Source organism: Capsella rubella, unplaced genomic scaffold (assembly GCF_000375325.1).
Source record: "Capsella rubella cultivar Monte Gargano unplaced genomic scaffold, Caprub1_0 scaffold_5, whole genome shotgun sequence".
NCBI lineage: Eukaryota > Viridiplantae > Streptophyta > Magnoliopsida > Brassicales > Brassicaceae > Capsella > Capsella rubella.
Genome location: NW_006238919.1, coordinates 205,590 through 231,707, shown reverse-complemented (window position 1 = coordinate 231,707; position 26,118 = coordinate 205,590). Strand labels below are relative to the sequence as shown.

The 26,118-nt window shown below is 36.1% G+C and overlaps 8 protein-coding genes across 10 annotated transcripts; 4 read left to right on the top strand and 4 right to left on the bottom strand.

Moving 5' to 3' along the window:
• The first annotated feature begins 1,443 nt into the window (after window positions 1-1,443).
• Window positions 1,444-3,122, top strand: LOC17887302 (cysteine-rich repeat secretory protein 12). Its single transcript, XM_006291546.2, has 3 exons — window positions 1,444-2,257; window positions 2,539-2,667; window positions 2,864-3,122. Exons 1-3 carry the CDS (start codon window positions 1,534-1,536, stop codon window positions 2,872-2,874), a joined length of 864 nt encoding a protein of 287 aa, XP_006291608.1. The 5' UTR covers window positions 1,444-1,533; the 3' UTR covers window positions 2,875-3,122.
• A 1,173-nt stretch (window positions 3,123-4,295) lies between these two features.
• Window positions 4,296-6,200, top strand: LOC17884701 (plant UBX domain-containing protein 2). The gene is made up of 3 exons (XM_006290997.2): window positions 4,296-5,282; window positions 5,420-5,698; window positions 5,806-6,200. Exons 1-3 carry the CDS (start codon window positions 4,380-4,382, stop codon window positions 6,037-6,039), a joined length of 1,416 nt encoding a protein of 471 aa, XP_006291059.1. The 5' UTR covers window positions 4,296-4,379; the 3' UTR covers window positions 6,040-6,200.
• LOC17886571 (putative ribosome biogenesis protein slx9-like) lies at window positions 6,168-7,352 on the bottom strand. 2 transcript variants are annotated; one of them, XM_023782800.1, is made up of 5 exons: window positions 7,246-7,352; window positions 7,068-7,126; window positions 6,941-6,990; window positions 6,557-6,702; window positions 6,168-6,479 (listed from the first exon to the last, which is right to left on the bottom strand). In XM_023782800.1, the coding sequence occupies exons 1-5, from the start codon at window positions 7,263-7,265 to the stop codon at window positions 6,287-6,289; spliced, it is 468 nt and encodes a 155-aa protein (XP_023638568.1). In that variant the 5' UTR covers window positions 7,266-7,352; the 3' UTR covers window positions 6,168-6,286. The 2 variants fall into 2 exon arrangements, with proteins under 2 accessions (XP_023638568.1, XP_006291984.1); XM_006291922.2 differs by having other exon boundaries at window positions 6,557-6,705; window positions 7,246-7,351.
• A 936-nt stretch (window positions 7,353-8,288) lies between these two features.
• On the top strand, window positions 8,289-11,182 carry LOC17886892 (glucan endo-1,3-beta-glucosidase 3). The gene is made up of 4 exons (XM_006293103.2): window positions 8,289-8,491; window positions 9,294-10,547; window positions 10,652-10,679; window positions 10,780-11,182. The coding sequence occupies exons 1-4, from the start codon at window positions 8,434-8,436 to the stop codon at window positions 10,940-10,942; spliced, it is 1,503 nt and encodes a 500-aa protein (XP_006293165.1). The 5' UTR covers window positions 8,289-8,433; the 3' UTR covers window positions 10,943-11,182.
• Window positions 11,158-12,407, bottom strand: LOC17885818 (F-box protein SKIP28). Of its 2 annotated transcripts, none has more exons than XM_023782357.1 (3): window positions 11,991-12,407; window positions 11,662-11,898; window positions 11,158-11,568 (listed from the first exon to the last, which is right to left on the bottom strand). In XM_023782357.1, the coding sequence occupies exons 1-3, from the start codon at window positions 12,324-12,326 to the stop codon at window positions 11,257-11,259; spliced, it is 885 nt and encodes a 294-aa protein (XP_023638125.1). In that variant the 5' UTR covers window positions 12,327-12,407; the 3' UTR covers window positions 11,158-11,256. The 2 variants fall into 2 exon arrangements, with proteins under 2 accessions (XP_023638125.1, XP_006291589.1); XM_006291527.2 differs by having other exon boundaries at window positions 11,158-11,571; window positions 11,991-12,405.
• Window positions 12,408-17,728: 5,321 nt separating this feature from the next.
• On the top strand, window positions 17,729-18,685 carry LOC17885387 (pectinesterase inhibitor 11). Its single transcript, XM_006292708.2, has one exon. The coding sequence runs from the start codon at window positions 17,798-17,800 to the stop codon at window positions 18,479-18,481; it is 684 nt and encodes a 227-aa protein (XP_006292770.1). The 5' UTR covers window positions 17,729-17,797; the 3' UTR covers window positions 18,482-18,685.
• A 1,592-nt stretch (window positions 18,686-20,277) lies between these two features.
• On the bottom strand, window positions 20,278-21,304 carry LOC17887221 (HMG-Y-related protein A). Its single transcript, XM_006291793.2, has 2 exons — window positions 21,152-21,304; window positions 20,278-21,051 (listed from the first exon to the last, which is right to left on the bottom strand). The coding sequence occupies exons 1-2, from the start codon at window positions 21,257-21,259 to the stop codon at window positions 20,536-20,538; spliced, it is 624 nt and encodes a 207-aa protein (XP_006291855.1). The 5' UTR covers window positions 21,260-21,304; the 3' UTR covers window positions 20,278-20,535.
• A 449-nt stretch (window positions 21,305-21,753) lies between these two features.
• Window positions 21,754-25,593, bottom strand: LOC17886392 (putative clathrin assembly protein At2g01600). Its single transcript, XM_006292235.2, has 15 exons — window positions 25,273-25,593; window positions 25,100-25,169; window positions 24,892-24,989; window positions 24,614-24,752; window positions 24,371-24,498; window positions 24,186-24,278; window positions 24,051-24,101; window positions 23,833-23,898; window positions 23,679-23,744; window positions 23,516-23,596; window positions 23,340-23,420; window positions 23,076-23,252; window positions 22,897-22,975; window positions 22,668-22,783; window positions 21,754-22,353 (listed from the first exon to the last, which is right to left on the bottom strand). The coding sequence occupies exons 1-15, from the start codon at window positions 25,360-25,362 to the stop codon at window positions 21,970-21,972; spliced, it is 1,719 nt and encodes a 572-aa protein (XP_006292297.1). The 5' UTR covers window positions 25,363-25,593; the 3' UTR covers window positions 21,754-21,969.
• Between the last annotated feature and the right edge of the window lie 525 nt (window positions 25,594-26,118).

The following is a 26,118-nucleotide window of genomic DNA, read 5'->3' as shown; positions in this document are numbered from 1 at the left end:
TTGAAGCAGTAGAACCGATTTACCAAAAGATAAAGATGGAGAGTTATAGATGCTCTCTTTACGTGTTTCAACTCCCAAGTCTTTCATTATGAGCGTTATAGTTTTGACTTTTTTTACTTATTGCAATCAATATTGCACTACTAACAGGTTCAGGCACTGACCACATAAGGAAAAAGAGAAGTAACCACATTCTAGAAAGAGCAACTACTCCCTTCTTCAAGAAAATTTTCTAACCCTTTTATTTTAAATTAGAATGTCTTAAGAGTTTTTCCACATAGAATTAAGCAAAAAAAAATCTAAGTAACATGGTTATTTATTTTTATTTTTAGTCACAAGTAAAGTTGTATCTATAACTTCAAAAAATACTATATAAACTATATATAAGATGCATGCAATAAACAATCCATGAATGATGAATCTTAGCTCACTAATGATAATACAAGTTTGTTTAAAAGACATTGAATAAGAAGTAAGAAAACAAACAATAAAGAATTATGCGATTGACCCGAGCTTGCGTGGAATGCTATATATCAAATAAATTTCAATAATTTTTAAGTTTTTGGTAAAATTTCCGTCTTGAAAAATTTACAAAAGTTATTCATATTTTTAATCTTGTTTTTCTTGTATTTTATGTTTGTTCGTATTTTTACATATTGGTAATAGGTGAATGTTACTGGTTGGTCGATTTTTTGGTATTATTATAGGAGTCCACTGCTCATTTAACTTTGGATGGCTAATATACGAAAATAAAGGAAAATATATATTTTATTAATTTCAACATTATAATATTTTCGTAAGAAACTTGAACAAAGATTTTATCTCCACAGCTTCATTTCGTCTCGTAGGCTGAAGATGCATCCTCATAAGATAACTTCTAATATTACAAAAAATATTCTTCAATTCAGGTTGGTTACGACATAGAATCAGGTCATACACACAACAAAACAAAGGGTTAACATGTTGTATGTAATACTCTGCAAATTATATATATAAAAAACTTACGACTTCGTTTCAGTGACAAAAAAAAGTGTTTTAAAAGACATTATGAATAAGAAGTAAGAAAACAAACAATAAAGAATATTATTCTATTAATAATCAAACGACAACGGTTACAATCTCTGTTAAATATGTTCACTTAGCAAAAGTCACCTTAATTCGAGAATGCATTCCAGTTGTCCATAGATGATCGTATAACTTAATACAAAAATAATCAGCGTATGACTACATTAGCAATTGTAAAGTCCATTTACAGTACAGGTAGCTCTCAATTAGCAAACCATAAACAGATGATTAAAAAAAAACATAATGTACTATACTCAGAACTAGAAGTGTTGCATACCATATAATAACGCACCAACGCCAACGTCTAATCTTTATATATATATATATAAAAAAACAATATTATATATAATAATGCACCAAAGCATAAAAAAAAGTTGGTACGTTCTCATATATTCTCGAATCACGATGAGACCATAGCATAGTTACACGGGGATACACAAACCAAAACAAAAAGAGCAATAGGTGAAAGTCATGTTCCCGACAAAAACACTTCTCTTTATCGCCGTCGTGTCACTTCTCGTAACATTCTCGTCTGCAGCCATCGATACTTTCGTCTACGGTGGCTGCTCTCAAGCGAAGTACTTCCCGGGTTCTCCTTACGAGTCTAACGTAAACTCACTGCTCACCTCCTTCGTTAGCTCAGCTTCTCTCTACACATACAACAACTTCACCGTCAACGGGATCTCCGGAGACAGCTCCTTCGTCTACGGGTTGTACCAGTGCCGCGGTGATCTCTCCTCAGCCTCCGGCGATTGCGGAAGATGCATAGCGAGAGCCGTTAGCCGGCTAGGGAGTCTCTGCGCCATGGCGTCCGGTGGCGCGTTGCAGCTCGAAGGCTGTTTCGTGAAATACGACAACTCGACGTTCCTTGGCGTGGAAGACAAGACGGTGGTGGTTAGACGGTGCGGACCACCGGTTGGTTATAACTCGGACGAGCTTACTCGGAGAGACTCCGTGGTGGGTTATTTAGCGGCGAGTAGCGGTGGTTCATACAGAGTAGGAGTGTCGGGGGAGTTGCAAGGCGTGGCGCAGTGCACCGGAGATCTCAGTGCGACCGAGTGTCAAGACTGTTTGATGGAGGCGATCGGACGGCTGAGATCGGATTGTGGAGGAGCCGCTTGGGGTGACGTGTACTTAGCCAAATGCTACGCGCGTTACTCGGAACGTGGAGGTCACTCTCGAGCCAACGGCTACGGTAATGCCTTCTTCTTTTGCTCCGTTGCTTTTGTTTCTTCTCTTTTAAGGTTCTTTTTTTATTTGTTTTTAATCTAATAATTAGTTAATTAACTGTTATTTATTTATTTTTCTCCACCATTCTTTTTTTTGTCAACAATAACAAGATTAGCCCATGAGAGACAATATTTTTCTCCACCTGCTCAGCATAGAATTTATCATTTTTATGTATGGAAAAATAAGATAATTGTGTTGTTAAAATGGTTTAATTTGTTTTTTTATCATTTACCTATTGGTAATTAGGTGGGGGACGTAACAATGATGACGATGAGATAGAGAAGACGCTAGCAATCATAGTTGGGTTAATTGCTGGAGTTACGTTACTCGTTGTATTTCTCTCTTTTATGGCAAAATCGTGCGAGAGAGGTAAAGGTAAGTAAACTGACCCATCCATCCCCATTCTACTAACTCATCTTTGTGTCAAATCACTTTATTATCTTATAATTAATCGAACATTATCATTACAATCAAAACATATACTTATGATTTAACGGATTAATTTGTTGTAATGGACCCGATGTTTTTTTTTTTATAATATCCTCTATTAATGCCTTTTTCAATATAACAGGTGGGAAATAAAATGTCGACTTTAGCTTATTGACTCGTAATATCATCAAGAAAAAAGAATTAAAATGCGTAAAAGGGGAAAGAAAAAGCGAAGAGATTCTTTAATATTCTCCACTAAAAAAGAAAAACCCTAAAGAATGTTTCTTTTTTGACTCACTTTAATTTATGTTTTTACTATTTTTCAAATGTATAGAAAGTACTCACGTCGTTTAAATTTGTAAGAGATACATTCTAAAGTAGTGGTGCATGTTTTTTTCTTATATATAATTCTGATTAACATAATAATCACTTAAACGTTTTCGATCAAAAATGGTTTAATGTTGTTATATATGTTACGGATGATCATAACACAAAAATGTATGTTTCTGTAGTATGAATCTCAACCATGGGCGAACTAACTATATCTGCAAAAACGTATATTTCTGTAGTATGAATCTCAACCATGGGCGAACTAACTATATCTGCGCATTCATATATAATCGTAACCCATCACAACGAGTTCTCGCATCCCATAAAATACAATGTCAAATGGTTAGGTATAGTTGATTGAGTCAGATTCTAATCATAGTCATAGCATACTATAAGATATGAATATTTAGTAATACAACTTTATAAAGCGTTCAAATCTATATCATTATGTTTCACACAAAAGTAGGGGAACAAATAAAAGCATAATTGGTGGAACAATCGGCTTACGTGATACACTCTCTATCATCAATTATATCTCCTAAGTTCTAATTGCATGGAGTTAAAAATGGATATGTGAAAGCAAAGCTTTTAATGAAAGTGATTTTTCTTAGAAAAAATTTGAAACTAGATATAGCCTCACTAACTTTGAATGATTTGATTGGAGTTGTTAAGTAAAATTGTCATCTGTCTGATTTGAATGAAACAGATGGAATCATAAAAACCTCACTATCTTTAGAAATCGAGAATTTTTTTGTCAACATTGGGCCACAACTGACCGGCTTATTAGCCTAATCCTTACAAATATATAAGAAGCGGGACTCGATCCCTCATGTGATGATGCATGTTTATCAGTAGATTTATCATTTGCCACTAGATTTATCATTTGCCACTAGACTAAAATCATTTCACTGGAAATTGGGATTCGAGGAAACGGTGTTTATCATTAACATCATCCATAACTAGCATTCATAATAATGCACGAGGAGTCGAGCAATTTTCTCAATGTAATACATTTGTAAAGTTTATAAAGAATGTTACAAAATTTAAATCAAATTAGTGCCAATGCTTTCCTTGGGCCGATATGCGATGACCCAAAAGAAACATATAATTGGTATTATAGTAATTTTATTAAGGCTTTAGCAAATATGTATTTTATAATCACAATGTTTAGCCCAATACGGCCCATCAATCAGAATTATGCGGCAGCCTTAAATACGAAGGGAAGCAGAAAAAAAAACAGAACACAAAAAAAGTCTTCGACGCAGGAGAACAAGACCATTCTCTGATTTGTAGCTTTTAGCTTGAAGATTACAACGGAGAAGAAGAAGATGGATGACGTTAAAGATAAGCTAAAGGGATTCATGAAAAAAGTCAATTTATCTTCTTCCTCTGGCAAATTCAAAGGCCAAGGTAGAGTTCTCGGATCTTCTTCTTCCTCTGCACCTGCATCCGCACCCGTTAACCCGATTCATAACCGGTTTAACTCTTCCCAAGCTCCAAATCCGACTCCTAGACCCAAACCCAATCCGAATCCGACTTCAACGCCGTTGCCTGACAAACCCATATCCTCTGATCAGAAGATTAGTGGGTCTACGAGAAACCCGGATCCTGACCCGGTTCGTGCTCCTCCACAGGACGGATTCGACCCGTACGGTGCTTTTATAACGACTTCGAACAGATCTCAGAACGGATATTCTCTGAATATGTTCGAGTGTCCGATCTGTAAAAATCCATTCACGTCAGAGGAAGAAGTCTCTGTTCATGTCGAGAGCTGTCTTGGGAACACTAATGGAGAAGAATCTTCACTTGAGAAGGATGATAATGATAATGATATATCCGAAATCGAGAAACTTGTGGTTGTGTATCTCTCTGGGAAGCCAAGTGAGAGCTCGATTGATGTTTTGCTTAGGTTGTTTAAGAACATAGTTAAAGAACCTGAGAATGCTAAGTTTAGAAAGATTAGAATGAGCAATGCTAAGATTAAAGAAGCTATTGGTGATGTTGCCGGAGGTGTTGAGCTTCTTGAGTTGGTTGGATTTGAGTTGAAAGAGGAGAATGATGAGATTTGGGCTGTTATGGAAGTTCCCGGAGAAGAACAATCCAAATTGATCAATAAAGTTGTTGGATTTTTAGAAAACAGAAAGATTGAGATGCCTAGAAAAGATGATGAGAAGTCAGGATCTTCAGCTCAGGTTATGGAACCAGTGGCTCCGAAGAAGATTGATAGAGAGGTACAAGTTCTATATATGCTTAATCACATTTTTGGTTATGAGAATTGTTGAGTCATTAAGGTCTTTAGATTGTAACAGAATCTGTATTTAGCTTGTGAATTGTGCTGAGAGTGTTTTTCTTTTGTTTCTTGGTTCAGATTCGTGTCTTTTTCTCGGTTTCTGAAAACGTAGCATCGAGAATAGAGGTACCTGATTCGTTCTATAGTCTCTCGGCCGATGAAATCAAGAGAGAAGCGGATTTACGGAGGAAAAAGATTGCGGAATCTCAGCTTTTGATTCCCAGATCTTATAAGGAGAAACAAGCGAAAGCTGCTAGAAAAAGATATAAAAGAAGTATGATCAGAGTGCAGTTTCCCGACGGAGTTGTGCTTCAAGGTGTATTTGCTCCATGGGAACCAACCATTGCTCTCTATGAGGTTAATATGATTATCTCTTTAATTGCCACGCACCATTTTGGTTTTTACTCTTTTTTAGACGAAAAGTTTTGAAATTTTTATATGGTTTTTGGTTTTTTTTTTCTCAGTTTGTGAGCTCTGCATTGAAAGAACCAAGTTTGCAATTCGAGCTTCTGGATCCTGTGCTGGTTAAACGGCGTGTAATTCCGCATACTCCACCCCCGGGACAGAAACCAATAACCTTAGAGGACGAAGAACTTGTTCCGTCAGCGCTGATCAAGTTCAGACCAATTGAAACTGACTCTCTCGTCTACACAGGTCTCTGCAATGAGCTCTTGGAGATCAGTGAACCACTCTCATGATCATTTATATTCCACAGAAGATTTGATTTGAACCGTAAAAAAAAATATATTTAGGTTTCTCTATTTTTAAGGTGTGGTGATGATTTTGTGTTTGTGATTCGAGCACATGTTATCGAAAAATTGTGTAGTTTGCACAATAATAACAATCAGATTTGAAGATTCATCACGTCCAAGGACCAAAGTCATGTATTTTGTTACTACTATAACAAAACAACAAAACAAAACATAAGCAACTTAAAGGACAGGATCAGAAGTCCATGGATTCAGCCTTCCCCTTTCTCCGATTCCTTTTCTTGCTCCCGTTTATGTTAGTCTTCTTTTTCGGCTGCTCTTCCACCGGTGGCTGTTGACTCTGCAAATGCTGAAATATTGAACCAACTGGATCAGCTTGAAAAGCTGGATGGTCTAGAACCTTGTTCAATCTTTCCCCTTCCGTCAATCTACACACACAACACAATCCTTTCAAATACAATTCACAACAAAAGAAAGCTAAACCGCAAAGGAAATGAAGACTTACACAAGCTTTTGTCGCCTTTTGCAATTCATCTTCAAGTCAGGTGCAGGAAGAGCTGATTTCTGCAAAGCATTGAACTCGGGAAGAAACTCCGAGAGGTTGGACAGATCATATGCCTTTAGTTTCTTTTGTCGGCTGCGGATTTTCTTCTTCTGATCAAACCATAATTAACAGTTTAGCCTAATTAGCAAATCACATATATAAAAAATTGTTCAAAGCTTTCAAATTTTCCAACAAGCTCTTTAGTAGAAGTAAGCTCATTTTCAAAAGTCCTGCAAGCTACTAAACAAACGAACTAAAACTGCAGAATAGCAACATTCTTAACAATCTCTAAGAAAGATTGCAACTTTCTCTAATGGGAAACATAATCATAGAGGAAGTGATTACCTTGCCAATGTCCTTTTGGACAGACAAAGAAGTAACTGTGTCTTTGACCTCTGCATTCACATACAAAGTTTCAGACACATTGCAATTTGGAGAACAAAATTTCGAATTTAAGAAAATCGGAGCTTACTTGTGTAAAATTGAAGCTTTTTATCGAGTTTCTTATCAGATTTCGTAGTCAACTCCGATCTGAAAGTGAAAAATAACGTCAGAAAATCAAATCTCAAATACAAAATCATTACCAAAAAAAAAAAGAAAAAAACTGAGCTCAGATGAATAATCGTTCGAACAAGAGAAGAAGTTTGCACCCTTTGCTCGGTTTGCCCATAATTTGTTTAAATCTTCTTCAACGACCTCAAACTCTAGTTAATGGCGAAAGCTGATCGAACTAAGTTTTATTAGGGTTTTAGATTTGAACAAGAGAATGAAATTTTTGAATGTCCAGTAGTAAATTCGGATCTTATGACCCGACCCGCAAAGTAAAATTAATAACAGTACTATTGGGCCTCTATAGACCCATTAAGAGCCCAAAGTAAAAGCACACAATAATGCGATCATTGTTTATGTTATGGGGAAAATTCCTCGTAACATTGGGCTTTGAATTTTGCCCCAAAAAAATGGATTTGAAAGACTAACAAATACAGTATTTATAATCGAGGTCGAGTGAATAAATTATTATTAGATACTCTATTTTATTTGGTTTATCGATCAACAATGACGATGTATTCAAGTAATATTTTTAGAGATACGAACCTTATTGTAGACCCAAAATGGCAAGAAGAAAATAACAAAGAAAAAATAAAGAAAGAGAAAAGATAAGCAACAAAAAGACTGACAAAAGCAGCAAATAAAAAATCCAGCCTGTAAATAATTAAGGAATCTCTCATAAAAATTCTTTATAGAAAAAACCAGAAAAATACTAATTGCCAAAAAGAACAGAAAATAAATGATTACTCGTGTGGTATATAAATAGTCGAGACTCAAAAAAAAAAAAAACCAATTCTTTATAAATGCAAAGATGACCGTTGAACTGAATCAAATCAACTGTGACAGAAGACAATTAAACACACAACAAACACAATATATTTATCATAAATTTTGTAGAGAAACAAAAAACTGAAAAAAAAAAAAAAAAGAATCCTAGAAAATTTATTAAAAGGTAAACTACTACTAGTATAAAACGAAAATAAAAACTTCTTTTTCTCCACCGAATAAATTATTTTAGTGGTACGATACATCTTTTTCAGCAAAAATAAAATAAAAATAGAAACCCACACCTTTAAGCTTTAGACTTCAGTTATATATAAATCTTTTGAAGTGAACTGATTCTTAATTTTCTCACCTATTGTTAATAAAACTATATATTTTTTATTTGTCTTGGTTGGATTTTGTTCTCGTGGGTTACTTCAGAGAACCTCGAGACCCTGTCTTGTCTTTATGCTTCAGAAGCTAAAAATCAAAAGCATCTCCCAAACCCAAGATTTGAAGCTCCTTCAATGGCTGCCCTTCTTCTCCTTTTCCTTTTCCTCTTTGCAAGTTCTGCTCTCTCCCAAGGTAATACAAATTTTCTCTCTTTTTGATTCTTCAAAAAAAATCAACTCAAAGCAACTCATTTTCTTGATTAATTAACAAATCTGTTGATTTTTTTTCTATGTTTTCTTCTCTCACTCTCACTTAGGATCTTCTTCTACTTTAGTGGTTAAGTTTTACTTCTTTTTTTTTGGTTGAAAAATTTAGTGGTTTTAAGTTTGTCTGTTTCTTTGTGTTCTTTCCCTGGAGGGATCTCTCTTTGTTTATACATTGTCTGTTTAAGGTCACTCATTAGAAAATTATGTTTGTAAGTCTTTGTTAACAACTATAGATGAGTTCTCTTTTTTTTTCTTCTAATTTTTAGATGATTCTGGGTATTTCTTCATTTCATTAAGGGTCTCTTTCGTTACTTTTCCCCAAGAAAAGATGAAGACTTTAATTGAAAATTTTAGTTTTTTTTTTTTTTTTTTTAAATAAGGGGTTATTCCAATCTTTTTAATGGGAATGAGAATCTCAAGATATTGCATCCCAGCTCATATGCCTCCCCAGTAGTGTACTCTGCAAATCTTACTGGACCAAACTGTCCTCTGAGTTGGTTCATTCTAAGGGCATTTCCGATTTTTGCTCACTAGCCAATGGCTTCTCTTTTGTGTTTCCACATACTTTCAAACTCTTTTTGACTGTCTCTTTGCATTAACAATTTCGGTTTCAATGCTTATTGAGAATTGGACCGACCGGTTGACGGATTATCATGTGAATTGTCTCGTCAAATATATATGCTAATGTTTATTTTGTGTGTGTGTTTGTTTCAAACAATGCATTTCAGATTCTTTAATCGGTGTGAATATCGGCACGGAAGTGACAAACATGCCAAGTCCAACACAAGTAGTCGCACTCCTCAAATCACAGAACATCAACCGTGTACGCCTCTACGACGCAGACCGCTCTATGCTTCTTGCTTTTGCTCACACTGGCGTTCAAGTTATCATCTCAGTACCAAACGACCAGCTTCTCGGTATCAGCCAATCTAATGCAACCGCAGCCAATTGGGTCACTAGAAACGTTGCCGCTTATTACCCTGCAACCAACATTACCACAATCGCTGTCGGATCAGAAGTTCTAACCAGCCTACCAAACGCAGCTTCTGTCCTTGTCTCAGCCCTCAAATACATCCAAGCTGCTCTCGTCACCGCCAATCTTGACCGTCAGATCAAAGTATCAACGCCGCACTCTTCAACCATCATTCTTGATTCTTTCCCTCCTTCGCAGGCTTTCTTTAACAAGACTTGGGATCCAGTTATTGTTCCTCTCCTCAAATTCCTACAGTCCACGGGATCACCATTGCTGCTCAACGTTTATCCGTATTTTGACTATGTTCAGTCCAATGGAGTTATACCGCTTGACTACGCACTTTTTCAGCCTCTCCAAGCCAACAAAGAAGCTGTAGACGCTAACACATTGTTACATTACACAAATGTTTTTGATGCAATCGTTGATGCCGCTTATTTTGCAATGTCCTATCTTAACTTCACCAACATTCCAATCGTGGTCACAGAATCTGGATGGCCATCTAAAGGAGGCCCGTCTGAGCACGACGCAACTGTAGAGAACGCAAACACTTACAATAGCAATTTGATCCAGCACGTAATCAACAAGACTGGAACGCCAAAACACCCCGGAACTGCAGTTACTACTTACATCTACGAGCTTTACAATGAAGATTCGAGGCCAGGACCTGTATCTGAGAAGAACTGGGGGCTGTTTAATACAAACGGAACTCCGGTTTACACTTTGCGTTTGGCAGGTGCTGGTGCAATTCTGGCAAATGATACAACAAATCAAACATTTTGTATAGCGAAGGAAAAGGTTGATAAAAAGATGCTTCAGGCAGCTCTTGATTGGGCTTGCGGTCCAGGGAAAGTTGATTGCTCCGCACTGATGCAGGGAGAGTCCTGTTATGAACCCGATGATGTGGTTGCACATTCTACTTATGCGTTTAATGCTTATTACCAGAAGATGGGGAAAGCTTCAGGAAGCTGTGATTTCAAGGGAGTTGCTACAGTCACTACAACTGATCCAAGTATGTGAATCTCTCAACATTACCGTTCACCTCTTTGCAAATGTGAATACCTATTGCCTCTGTATCTGAAAATGGACTTTGTGTTCTTCTGATTGTCTCTGCAGGTCGAGGAACATGCGTGTTCCCTGGAAGGTAACATTCTTATTCTTCTTCTTCTCACAAAGGATTAAAATTTTGAATATCCATATGAATCAAGCTCACCTCTTTTGTATCGAATTCTCTGTGTTTACAGTGCGAAAAGCAATCAGACACTTGGAAACAACACCACGGCATTGGCCCCTTCAGCGAACTCTACAACCTCTGGATGTATCCCAAAGTACTATCACCCTCACGCATCTTTCGCTGACTTAACATTACTCTCCCTTCTACTGATCGTTGCCTTAGTATTCTTGTAGAAACTCTGAAAGAACAACAACTCTCGATTCTTGTTTCTCTAAATTTTAGCTTCTTTCTTTGCAACACTTGAGACAAAAAGAGCTCGGTGGTTTTGTACTCTCTGTGTCTAGCTGTCTACCCAGTTTTGTTGACCAGCTTCTTTAACAAGAAGTTCATTGAGGGTAGCCTGTAGGTTCGGCTTCAAGATCATCAATGATTGTAACTAATTCCTGTGTTGAAAGCTTGATTCTTTCTTTTTACTTTTTACTCCATGAATGTCGCTGAATATATCACAATACAAAATACAAAAAGTTGCAGGCAACAAGTGCTGTTTTTAGATTTGATAGTCGACTTCATAGGGGTTTGTACCTGCCCTATAGTAACAAGCTTCACATTCAAACGAAGGCCGAGCCGCAGCATCAGTGGTTGCAATCTCATGTCGACGACTGCTGTGATTTGTGCAGTAAGGCTTATTACAGAACCTGCACTTGGGAAGCACAAGCCAACATTCAAGACACAGAACGTCGTCATTACCACAGGCTGCTTCTTGACTCTCATTGTCTGGTCCAAGGCAAACTGAGCACTCTGCGCATCTAGGGATACAAAGCCAGCATCCCCTGCACTTGCGTTCATTCGTTTGCTTCCGCTTCTGCAACCAAGAAATACATTATATTAGTACTAGTAGTATTAAAAACACTCTAAACGCTCCCAATTATCTCTAACTTCAGAATTTACTTACACATGATTCTCTTGAGCAAGCTGGAATCATCCTTACTTCATCGCATTTGGGACAGACCTCGAGGTCGATTGCTCCCTCGGAAGAAAGGTAAGTCAAAAGTGCTGAGAGATGCTGTGTGGTGAAGCCATTGACGCCATTGATGTGAAGTGTCTCCACCTTATGATCGTTCTTGGACAAGCTTATAACACATTCCATGATTCCTTCTGGAGTCAATCCCGAGCATCCCGGCACAATTATCTGAGAGAGTAAAAGGTTCAAGCGCGATCCTAATTCCAATTCCAGATAGATCTAACTCTAGGGTTTCATCATGAATCAAATCCAAATTTTACCTTAGTGATGAGAGGATTCGCATCAACCACACGTCGGAGGCCCTTGTCGGTGACCCTAAGACATTGACGGAGAGTCAAAGTCTTAAGCTTTCCGGCGGATTTGGAAGTGATCTCCGATAGGATATCATCGGTAAGACGAGAACTCAGAGGTGGTTCAACGACGATGTCTGTCCACAAAGCGGTTTCATCTCTGATAGCGTCTCTGAGCGATCGCGAAACGCGAGTCATAGAGAAAAGCTCGAACAAAGAATGAAGATAAGGAAGAACAATCAACAAAACCTCGTGAGGTGATCGCCATTCTTCTTCTTCTTCTTCCTCCGTCGTCATAAGTCTCATCAGCTTCTAAAATTTGCTCTGCTCTTTTTTCTTATCCTCTAAGCGCCGATCAGATGATGATGAATCAATGCCACTCGCCACTTCTTACAAATTTGCCAACTGTTTGAATATTTTTTTACTCGCCGAGAGCTATTTGGGCTGCTTCGTTTTAAAGCCCATATTTAATTTCAGACTTTGAAACTGCGAATGATAGCGATGAGAGATTTGTTTTGGGCTGCTTTGCTTCGAGCCCAGATTACTTTGTGATTATAACACGTTGGGCCCAGTGCTTTGAGCCCAGATTACTTTGTTGTTTAAACACGTTGGGCCCAGTGCTTTGAGCCCAGATTACTTTGTTGATTATAGCACGTTGCCACGTTGGGCCAGTGCTTTGAGCCTAGATTACTTTGTTGATTATAACATGTTGGGCCAGTGCTTTAGGCCTTGATTCCTTTGTGGATTATATCATGTTGGGCCTAAAGTCTATTCATAATTACGCAAGCGAAGAATGACGAGAGTTATGGACGAACGACATCGAAGAACATTAATAAAGCCTATCAATGAGAGATTTTTTGTTTTAGTGTGGCCAAAAAAGTAACAGTAAACAAATCATATTCGTTCGTGACATCGTGTGCGTCAATGTTTACGTTTTGGTGACTATATTTGGCGATTCTTCTTATAAAAAATATTCAAACACCATTGCCGTGAACATTTTGCATTTATGAACATTTTTGGTAGGTTTTTTTTTTACTGAAATGGTAGACAATAAAACATATCCATGGGGGAAAAAGTGTGTAAGCGAGAAAGAGACTAATTGAAAAGGGAAAAGGTAATAATTGAATGAGAACTTTTGTGTCAAAACCTAACCACACAGCTTTTAAACAGCTCTCGTGCATGATTGAATCATCTTTGTTGCCATAATTCACGGCGTTCCAACGTTGGGAATGGATACATATCATATGATGATATGATATAGCTGCTGGTCAATAATTTTGCTGACTTATACTTTTTCACTTGATCTCTCACAAATTCACTTCTTAGTCAAATGAACATTAATAATCCCATGTTATTCTCTTCCAAACCCTCTAACCTTTTAATTATTCTTTTTATCAACCTATTAAAACATCGTTTGGAAGTGATCTCAAAATACAACTTGGTCGACGTTGTCAGCTAAAATAATACAGGTTTAGTTAGTTAATTAGAGAGAGCCTTTGGAACAAAAGATTACATGATACGAGTAAAAATGTTCCCATGTGGCTCTATCTTTATGTCCTATCTAATTTTCTTTTGGTAAATTTAACTAATCGAGTGTAGATTTAGCTAGAGCCAATCTCGCCACGAATTTCTACAAAGTTAAAGTCCGTAATCAATTAAAAGTTAAAACCATCATTATGTATTTGATTTTGCTTTTGAATCTTGAAAAGTTGACTAAACCAAAATGGACCCTCCTCACACATAATGTTAATGGCCGTCTTCTAAAAGAAGACAACATAAGTCGTTACCTCCTCCATCTCCATCAGACCATCACATTCTTAACCAACACTATTCAAATTAAAAACCCAAACTAATAATAATAGGTCTCTATTTTATGTACATCACAACTGAAAAATATATTCAACCTTATGTATATACATACACGATTAGTAATTTAGTATGCGTGACTAGGCAATAACACTTATGAGTCGGCTACCTCCCCACTATACATGTAAGTCATCATATCCTTTAAGTATTTGCTTTCCAGAAAAGTACCATAATGTGGAGTTTTATAACTCTCCTAAAAAAGCATGGTTGGTCCAATCCCATCTGAAATTGTTTCTAATTTTGATCATCTCCAAGAAACATGATAATAATGGGATTCCAAAACCAGTATGCAAAGGGTTTATACTTCATAGATCTAAGTTATCATCGTATACGTTATCAATTCTATACTAAAATAAAATATACGAACCGTATTTTTGGTATGGAAATATATATATACGATCGATCGGTTACTTTTGCTTGTTGTCAATAGGTTTATGAGATATCCAAGTATCATCTATTCGTTATCAGAGCCCAAGAAATTCAAACAAATGAAATTTGTATACATAATCGAAGGGATGACCTCGATATTTTCACCGTCTAATGTAATGAATCTATACTATTAATTGATAAGGACAACTTAAAGCCAAACACCCCCAATTTTAAAAATAAATTTCATGAAAATAAAACCAGTTGCCAAACAGAAGTAATGACAGCAAAAAAAAAACAAAAACAATCTATATTTATGGAAATCATAATAATCTTTTACCATAAAAAGTGGACAATTAAATTCAAAACTAAATATATGTAAACAAATATATTTCGAATATACATAAACATATTTATTATTAATTTAATATTTTAATATAATTTTAATATAATTTCGAAATTAATAATTTATATAAAATGAAATCTAATAAAACAAAATCATCATATATCTAAAATAACAAAGATAACATTTTTTTAGAAAAATGAAAAAAAGATAAAAAAATATGTTAGCATATGAAATAATCAACTAATCAAATTCTACATAATATATATACATAACTGATCATATCATAAATTTTTTTAAAATTATATAATTTTAAAATATAAATAAAATTTAATTAAATCAATAATTAAATATTTGTTTGCTAAAATCATGCGAATAAACATTCTATATCACATAAATTTCTTATTTTCACATAAAAATATTCATATTCAAAAATCAATCTAGCAAGTATAGCACAAATGATATCTACAAAATTTATCATTAATTCAATTAGTTAATAATTTTTATTTGGTCAAACCGTTAGTTAATGATTATTCTAAACTTCTTTTTTCTTATTAATTTCACACAATCTTAACAAAATAAATCTTCATCCATTGGCAATTTGCATATCATTACTATTATCAAATATTAAATATTTTTTTTATCAAATCATAAACTACATTTTGAGATTATAAACATATAGAATTTCTATTAAGATTAAAACTAAATAACAAGTGGATATATCACATTTAAAATAACGACTTATTACCAATTTTTAAATAATAAATGGATTATATTTTTAATGATTTAATCTAATTGAAAACAAATAAAATGTCAAATTGGTATGATATATATGATATAATAAATAAATATCTACAAACATTATCTCACATATACGTACTATTTTAAACTATCCTTGACAAATATGATATATAAGTTTTGGATAACCGGTTGAAAAAAAAAATTGGTAGTTATATTTAATTCTTAAAATCTCAAAATATTGAACAAAATTCAACTTTGGGACGTATAAATCTCTACTTTTGGACGATTATATGAAATTTTACATATATTAAAATTATATTTAGTTACATGTAAATGGTGTTATTTATTAAAAAAATACATAAACTTATAGGAATGGATACGAGACAGGAGAATTTAATTCGAAACAAACATTATCTGAATTATTTCTCATAAAAAAACAAAACATGATTAGATATAATTGTTATGAGTCACGGTAATAAAGTTAAATTCACTTTCAACTTTCAAATATAAAACGAGTACGATACGGGGACATGTAATTTAAATTGCTAAATTTAATTTCCACTTTCCTATTTATTTCAAATATTTAGACATGAAATGACAGGTACAAGAAGATAACGTATACTTTGGATAACAAAACTACGATAAATCCATGTTTAAAAAAAATAGAAATACCTAAATCTTTAGAAAACAAAAAGGCTAAAACATGAATTTTTGAATTGAAGAAAGTAATGAGAAATAAAGATGAAACTGAAATATCAATAAAATTAAAAGTCGAACAAGGATTGTGTATGCTAGGATTACAGACAATGCCTTGTGAATGAAAATGGTGGGAGCATGTGACTTAGATTGATAATTAGATTTTTATTAGTGTGATAAAAATAAATATTTAAACTTGGAATACGGGTATCCTGTCTAAATGTTTTACCAAGTTTCTTATAATACACATTGGCAAATGATTATGTTTTAAAAAGAAATGATTATGGGACAGAAATTTTATGACAAATAGAAGACGGGACGGGACGGGACGGGTCAGGACGAGATGGAAAGGGACAGGACGGGTTTTCCATTCTAAACTACACATAAAATAATTCAAACTAAAATCAAACCCAAATCCGATTTAACATCTCTAAGCAAACAGTTAGAAATGTTTTGATTAGTTTAAAAAATAAACACGTAATATCACTTACCATTTTCATTTAAATAATTTTAAAATTGTAATTTTAAAATTTTATTATGTAATACAATATCTATATTTTACAACTATATGTCTATATATAGTTTATCAAATAAACTCATATAACAAAATTTTACCAAAATAGCATATACTTAAAAATCGTAATTTTGTAAAAATAACTCCGCACGTACGTGCGGGTCCATCACTAGTCTATATTAAAAATGAAAATATGGATAGCATATAGTACCCATTATAATCAATTAATTTGGTCGTCTTTGGATATGTAACCTTCACATCATATATATACGCACTAAATAGAATGATCGTCAACATTTTTGCAGATGAATGGTGTTTAACCATTGCGTGATCGAACATTTCTCTAATGTATATTAATTTATACTTTGGTACGGCAAATAAAATCACCATCCCACCATCGCAAAATAAAGAAAGTTTGGCGAATCTCCATGGAATCTCGATCTCCCAACGTTGGTGGCTCCCCTCATTAGAATATTAAGGTTTTTTTTCTTTGTCACCTAATTAAATTTTTCTATCCACCATTATCTAGCTTCAACACCTAAATATGCCAATGTAAGACTTCCAAGTTAATTATATATTTGTTTGAAAAAAAAAAACTTCGAAGTTAATTAGAACTGTATAATTCTCTGCAAAAGAAAAGTTTTTAAAAAAATATATATATTTTCTAACTATTTCCTAAAGTAACTAGAATTAAAATTCATTGTTGTGTATATACACGATCTACATATCAATATGATGCAATATCAATTTTGATTTATAATTGGTTGTATTTTGTACATAATTATATTATTCGATTCGAGTACTGAGAACTTAGCCAGTTTTGTCTTAACATTAATTGCTAATTTATCTCCATCTCTATAGATGTATCTAGAAATACATTTGTAATGGGAGCATAGTGATGCAATGTCCATTAAGGAACTATTAAAATTTGGAACTATCAAAAGTATATGTAGTTTTCTCTATAAACGACATGGCTCAACTATATAGGTCTTACCCTCTCTGGCTATTATTATTGTATATACACTTGTAAAGTTTTAACCGAAATCATAATCCGTGATTTCACACATATCATATATATATCAGACAAAATGATTAGTGGCAACCTAGTAAATCCACGTAACAAGGATGGGTACAACTGTAACATGAGGAGCCCATCCCTGAGGCCTACATAAACCCGCCAATCACTCCTCTCAAATCTTAAGGATTGAAGAAGAAAAATATCAAAAGAAGAAACTTCGAAAAACAGTGAAAATGGTAAGCCAAAGCCACACGACGACGTTTCTCATCCTCTTCATCACCACCTTTCTCTTCATTTCCCGATCAATCTCAGCCGTCCGTTTGCCTCCACTACCAAACACTACAGTAACCAACGAACTAGATTTCATCCGGACAAGCTGCAACGCCACGCTATATCCAGACGTCTGCTTCACGTCTCTCGCCGGCTACGCCTCCGCCGTTCAAGACAGTCCGGCGAGGTTAGCCAAGCTCGCAATAGGCGTTTCACTTTCGCAAGCCAAATCCACGGCGGCTTATCTATCCAAACTCTCACGCTCCGCCGCCGTTGTCTCAGCCGCTAAATACTCCGGTGATGGTCACCATACTGCTTCCGCCGTAATCCGCGACTGCGTTTCTAACGTTGAAGACGCGGTTGACGAGATGAGAGGATCTCTCCGACAACTACGCGACATGAACAGACGTGGCGGAGTCCCAGCGGCTCAGAGGTCGGTGGAAACGTTTAGGTTTCAGATGAGTAACGTGCAGACGTGGATGAGTGCAGCATTGACGGACGAGGACACGTGTACGGATGGATTTGAAGATATGGACGAAGGAGGATTGATTAAGACGACCGTTTGTGACCGGCTCGAGGAAGTCAAGAGGTTGACGAGTAATGCTCTTGCCCTTGTTAACACTTATGCCAACAATGGTGCTCCATGACCATGACCGTGTGTATTTAACTTTTATTAAGTTTCTGTTTTGATCATATCTAATACATTATGGGTTTAATTAAGTTATTAATATTAAACAGTACTTTGTGTTGAAGGAAACTTGAAAGTTAAGTGAAAGCTTCTCTAAGCTAAATATATGCTTTGTCTCTATTATGTGGATATGATTATGATTAGCGATTTGCTTTTGTTTTAATCCGAGTGTGTGTTTTGTTCTCTCCTTACGAGAATGTACTATATCGCCACTTATTCAATATCTAAAAAAAGGTGACAAAATTTACAGTTATATATAATTTGAAAGCTAAATCACTATCAGATAAGACTTAATTACTTGAACATCAAACGACCGATTGAGTTTGAATATATCGCTAGCTGTCTTTACAAGTGAATTATCATGCAGTATATATAGATTGGAAAATGGTGTTACTTATACATCATTGATTTAGTAATTAAACAGCACGCATGAGATAGAACTATATAAAATAATATTGTATTAGGTATATATGAGTATAGACAGTAGATATAGATGACAATCACATGGAGTGGTTATAAGTTTTGTTGTTTTTTCTTTCTTATTCTTGATCGACCCGTGAAATGTGTAGGACATATCACACATCCAATAGACCAGAAGATAGATGTGTTCATACTCATTTGATACATACTTTTGTGTCTGTCTAAATTTCTGTTAATGGTCCCCCACTGACCAAGCCCTTCCAAAATAGAAACGTCTGTTACTCACGAGATTGCACTGTGTCCACCAAACTGGCAAACCCACACTGGTTTTGTTCATTACATGCCGGTTCTTGTGTACATATGATAGGGTGTGTACTACTGGTTATGAAAACTCATACTTAAAAGATCGATAGTTGGAACTTGGAAACCTTTTTCTATATATATTCTTCTTTGGAATATTATCAAGAGTTCAAGGTTTACAATTTGACTTCACACATACTGTCGTAGTTTTGACTATTATTTAACTGTTTATATTGGTAGAACTAACAGTGAGAAACTGAGAATTTTGTAGTATACACAAGATTGTTTCTATACTTGCATAGTCGTTTCTCTTTTCTTTTTTTTTTTTCTTTTTTTTCTTTTTGGCTGAGGCTATTATGTTTAGTTGTATTACTGTTTAAATACTTAAAAGTATGCTGCAAGTTTTGGTGGGTCGACGAGTGTAGAAACAATCTTTGAGACTCAATCGGCTTTAAACAGTACTGTAACCAAACATAAGCAAAAAGACGTGAACCATAGTACGTTCAAGGATTGTGTTTGTTTTGCTTCTTTACATGTACCAATGTACGAGTAATATTAGCTAGAGACTAGAGAGCCTTTTTGATAAGGAGGCTCTCAAACATGTTGCCCAAGTAAATTTCAACTTCCGTTTTCACTGTATTCCTTAGGCCCATTATAGGTCCATGAAATTGATTTTTAGTAGGCCTCTCGTCTCTTCCGAGTTCAAAAACTAAAACAAACTTTACAATCAAAAGTGTGAAAGCCTGAAAGGGTTTCCTATACCATCATTAGTCATTTTACTGTATAGTCAGTCAATCTCATTCACAAATACACTAATACAACTGGGGGACCAGACCAAACATGTTTCCAAAATCATTTGAAAACTCAACCTCCTCTCCCGCCTTAACAACAAAACCTCAAAAAACAATGAATTCCTGAAATGTTGTTACCACATTCTCCAACATATTCACTCAACTTCTTAGAATAGAAGATACTACTGTTACGCCACCACCATTTCTAATTTGTAACGCCAAAACCAACTTACCACCACACATATTGCATAGGTAAGAATATTATTTCACCAAACCGTTACTTTTTAGAGAAGGGGTCGAAGACCCGACAAATTTACATCACACATATGCAAACGTCGAAACTACACATTTCTCTACTCAACAACACTCTAATCAATAAACCAAACACAGCAAATTAAAATTAAAATTTTAAAAATAAACTAGACGATTAAACGATATAATAATCTAAATTATCGATTATTCTTCTTCTAATCCAGAGAGCATTTTGAGGCTTGATAGAAGTCTAACAACCAACGGGCACCATAGCTGGTTTCACTTTCGGTGGTCTTCCACGACCTCTACGCTCTCCTTCAGGCTGCGCCGGAGTTTCTTCCGCCTTTACCGTCTCTGATTCCGTCTTCTGCTTCTTCGGTGGTCGTCCACGTGGCCTTCCCGAACTGCTCGGCGCCTTCGGTTTTGGCTCCGATTGAGAATCTTTCGATTTGGGAGGACGACCACGAGGCCTCGGCGGAGAAGCAGACGGAGCTGACACAGCCGCCGCGTTGCTTGGATCGACATCAGGTTTAGGTTTCGGAGGACGGCCACGGCCACGCTTGGGAGGACCGTTTGGATCTGGTTTCATGTAATTGTTCTTCACAATCACGAGCTGGCCTGATTGTTTCATGTGATTGAGATGGTAATTGAGAAGCGTGTTGTGAGACGGAGGTAAAGTGATCTGAGTCGATTCGATGTACTTCGCAATCGCCGTCTTGTTGCATCCGTTTGGGTCGTTTGAAGCTTCAATCGCGTCCATAATCATCTAATTCCATTTTTAACAAGAAGAACAAAAGATAAACTCAGATCTAAGAAGGGAGAAGGAGAATAAAGCTTTGAATTAAAATATGAGTGATGATATATACCTGTGGATATGGAGGGAGAGAGAAGGCGGGACTCTGAGTCGCCACTGGATCATTTTGTTGAAGATCAATTGCGTTCTCCGTCGTCGCCGTCGTCGTCATGTCAAACATGAATTTTACAGAGAGAGAGAGCAGTAGAGAGAGTACTGTTGAGGTGAAGCAAAGAAACTGTGTGGCTTCTTTAGGGATTTTAAAACCAAATTAATTAATTGGTTAATGTGGTTTTCTACCTCATCCGACGGTTAGGGTTTGCGGAACACGATTTATGATCCGACGGCTATGCACCGATCCGAATATCGTCTTGCAGGATCGCTGACGTGGCTGAAAGGTGATAACTCATACGCTTTTGCGAATTTACGCTATTCTCCCTGATTCTGAACTTTATCATCAACAACGAATAATAAACAATTGTGGCCAATAATTCGATATGATTCGGCTTCTTAAAAGTCAACACGTGTTCAGATATCAATGGGCGTAAAAGGACGAAAGGGAATGAGAACCTATATCAACCTAAGACGCGACACTTCACATCGGTTTGTAACAGTGAAAGTACCCAAGAAGAAAAGGCCCATTATTAGAACTGAAGAGACATTTTAGCACTCTAGTAGAGCAATAAAAGTGCGGGGTGGGATGTTACTCATATATGCAAATATATATATCCCAAACATTTTATCTTTCTACAAGCAAAAAAAAACAGAGATCATCAACAAAACCAATCATGTGGTTCTATTACTCACAAATAAAACCAATTCCCTCCATCTCTCCTTCCTTCCCACCAAAACCAATGAATAAGATACAACAAACGTGAACAGAAAACATCATCACAGGAGGCCAGTGCTGCGGAACGGGTTGTTTTGTTGGTTTACTGCAAAATCACCATAACCGGTGGTATTTGGCTGCTGTGAAACCGGGTTTACCGGGAATTGCCCAAAATCGCCAAATGGATTACTATTGTTGGTCGGAGGAGGGTTGGACTGATGCTGATACGTTGGCTGGGGCTGATGTTGATACGTCGGCTGGTAAGCACCAAAGGGGTTATTGACCGCTGGCTGCTGATGTGGGGGAGTTGTGCCATTGGATGATGCAAAAGGGTCATGGGACGCAAAAGGGTTGGGAGCTGGTGCACCGTAGACAGGGCGTTGGGAAGCTATGTAGGCTCCATCATCGTATAGACTGCTAAGTGTAAGCGTATCTAACCCTCCAGCCTAAAACATTTTTTTGCACAAATTATATGACTTTTTCAACATTAGCTTACAGCCTTGCACACTAGCCTTACACACTATCCTATCCTTCTATAGTTCTATATAATCATCACCTACACCAACAATGAAGTTCCCATCCTCATGGTTCCATAACTATATTTATAGCAAGGTTCCTAGTCTCAGGATTCAAATTGAACATCTCAAGCTCCAACTTTCCAGCCAAATATTTTACCACCAACTACTAACTGGCGTCGATTTGTGTGATCTACTATTTTAAACATATGGCAATATAAATAACGAAAGCAAATAATGCTTACCAATTTCCTCTCGGTGGCTGCAGAGATATCGCTGCTGGGAGCCGTCACCAATGCAAGCTCCCATCCTGTAGGATCGTAATCATTTGCTTTACCGAAACGAGGTGTTGAAGGATTATCTGGAAATAAAGAGATCAGTAATGAGTCAGCACAAGGAAAACAAAGACAGTAACACCCTCTCCAGACTGGCAAAATACTACTGGACATGTAAATGGTCCAACAAGAAGCTCACCATCAGTTGTAATTATGGCTAAAGCAAGTGCATTTTGGTCTTCGATAACAGATGCATCAGGAGCACCAGTGTTCAGACCCTGTGGTGAAAGTTGAACAAAGAGAACTTGAGACATAAGAATCGCAGTAAGAAACAAAATTGAAACTACAATAATAAAGTGATCATGATAGAATTTTCACCAGTAGATCATCAGTATCAATGAAGTTCTGAGTGTTGGTTGAAGGAGGAGGCGGGGGAGAAGGTTCTGTCTCTTCTGATGCAACCACAACATCATCTGAAGGTAACATGTCACGTTCTTCATGCGACGGTTCAGTGTCTTCGGCAGTCAGTCCATCATCCGGCCTATAAGTTAGAAGCTGAATGCAGAAAGCTCCATTAGCACATATGACAAAGAAGAAAAAAAGAAGGCCAAAAGACCAAAAATATTGTATAGGCATACATACCAGTGGTTCCGCTGGGACATCAACAACCCGTGGGGCTTCTTTAATATACTCCTCCATTGTTGTCAGAAAAGATTGTGGAGGCTGAGAAAAAAAGTAAAAATAAAGTAATGTATTGAGTAACAGAAACAAGCAATGGTTGTCGAAGAACTTTATCAGAAGTTGTCTTCATTTGGTACCTCTCTTAGAACAGGAAACTGAAAATTCCTCGCAAGTTCCAATCCTTTGCAGGCTTCATAAAAATCAGAGAGGCTGCGAGCCTGAAAAACACATCATTGCTTGTTATACAATAAAGTGTGACAGGTGAAATATATACCACCAAAAACAGTCCAACAACATTACCTGCTGACCGGCACGCTTGTATATTTCAAGGGAAGTGATGGCTTCATGCTTTGGCATTTCAAAGAACTGCAATATATGAAAAAAATGCAGGGTAAAAGGAAAGCAGATAGAAAGACATGATAGCTATGATAGCAAAAAGACAAACTAAACCTACCTTGTCAATGAGATTGATGATTCCATCATTGACAGCACAATAGACTTTAAAACTCTCTTTCAATACCTATCATACGACGAAAAATAACTTAAGAAATGACCAAGGTTTTGCAGAAATCATTTCCATATGAAACAGAAAGCTTTTGCAGAGCAAGACACCAACAGCTGTGTCCAGTTGTAAACATGTTAATCCTAGGACTGGGGATCATTATTACGTACCAGAGCAAGTGCATATTGTATAACATGATTGTGGTTAGCAGCGCCTTCTGGCTGAAAAAAAACAAGAGAGTTCATGATCACCAAGTGCCGCAACAAAATATCAAAAACAGAAACAAATAAAATAAGAAATAGTACCCTGCAACCAATGAGACGATATAGAAGCTGCTGGAGAGCTGGCAACTGTTCCAAGAGTTCTTCACCATCTAAATCCCTGGTTCTACTGTACCCCTGGCCATCCGCAATATGCAAAACAAAAACCATCAGAAAAAAAGAGGTAGGAACACAAAGGAAAAAAGAGAGAGTAAACGAAAGATTGATACCTTATCCTGCCCTGGGTTAGATTTTGGAAGACGTTCTGCCTCAGTATCATATTTTAAAACCCTGAAGCATTCAAGCCGTTCCTCAAGGAATAATGCATAAGTACGTACCCAAGCTGAACAATCCCAGGCTGTAAGAGAAAAAAAAAAAAAAGCTTCCAATTAACCTTAACACTCAATTAGGAACCTCTTATGATTCTAACACATATGGCCACACAAATGAACTAGAAACACAAATTGACTTACCGATAGGGCTAGAATCATCCTTGAAATTAGAAAGTTGCAGAATTCTCCCTCTCTGCGAAAAGTTTAAGAGCTCCTCTCTGAAAGTTGGATCTCCTTCCCTTAGAAGCCGATGAATAACAATTACTGTTTTCAGGGCAACCTATTGAAACAACCCAATAGAGAATAAGAGATAAAAGTTATCAGTTCATGCTTACTCAAAACACAAAAATTCAAGAACTAAGAATCATGTCATCAAAATTATATCAAATTTAAAACAAAATCAATCAATCGATCAGTACCGTCCAATTTCTGGTTTTATGCAAACGGCGAGAAAGGGCGTGAATGCAATAAGCAACATCTGCTCGAGCACGAGTCACTGAAGTTGCAGCGAAGATTTCTGCAACAACAAAAGAACAATCAATCTCAGTAGACGAAGAGCAATACAATCAGATCTAAGAATTCCCAAAGAAAAAACAACTGATGAACACAAGAAACAAAATCACTCACTTCGGAGATGGCGATCTTTGGGAGGGCACTCGACATGGTTCGTAGCTTTGACTATGGCAACATCTAAATCCTTAAAAAATACAATGAAAATTCCAGAAAACCAAAAAACCGAATCTATCAGAGATTAAAGAAATAAAAACATCAACGGATAGAGAAATCGGAAAAGCGCGTACGGCGTAATCGCTGTTGACTCGGACTAAGCCGACTTTGGTGGAGTCTTTTAGGGCTCCGTAAGCTTTCCTCCATGACTGAAGCGTTCCCATCGGAAACACAAAGGAGACTCGTTCAGATCTCTCTCTCTCTCTCTCCGACTACGAAATCGGAGATGACGTGTCTCAATCTCGAACTTTGTTTGCTTTAGATTAAGTTTTTTTCCCGAGAAAAGCTCCGGGAAAAAATTCACGGGAAATCACAGAGACTACAACAACGAGAGAGAAAGAGAGAAGAAACAAAAGTGATGAAAGAAAGCAAAAAAGGGAACGCGAGGTTTTAGAATTGTTCCGTTTCTGTTTCAACTTTTAATTTTCTTAATTCCAAGTCAATTTATTCCGACTTACAAAAATTAAAAAAAGAGTCAAAATTACATAAAATAGCCAAATTTTGAATTTTCTGTACGTTTAACATTTATAAAATAAAATATTCATTTTATAAAATAAAATATTCATTTGATTTATATTTTATTTGACTACACGAAATAAAAAATAAGTAAACAAAAGTCAGAATTTACATATAAGATTTTATAATAATGTTTTTGTGATGATGATCATCAAATAGGATTTCATAATTAAAAAGCTCACGCAAAGCATAAAAACGGTAATGATATGTATTATCTGGAAAATTCTGACAGTACTTAATGACCTAACTCTATACTAATCTGCTCCTCTGGATTATCATCTTTTTCAAATATAAAATCCAAAAGCCCATGTGTTCTTTTTATGTTATTTCAATAATACATACATTAGTCTAGAGGTGTATGCTTATACTACAGTCATCAATTTAATATGAAAATAACACAGGAA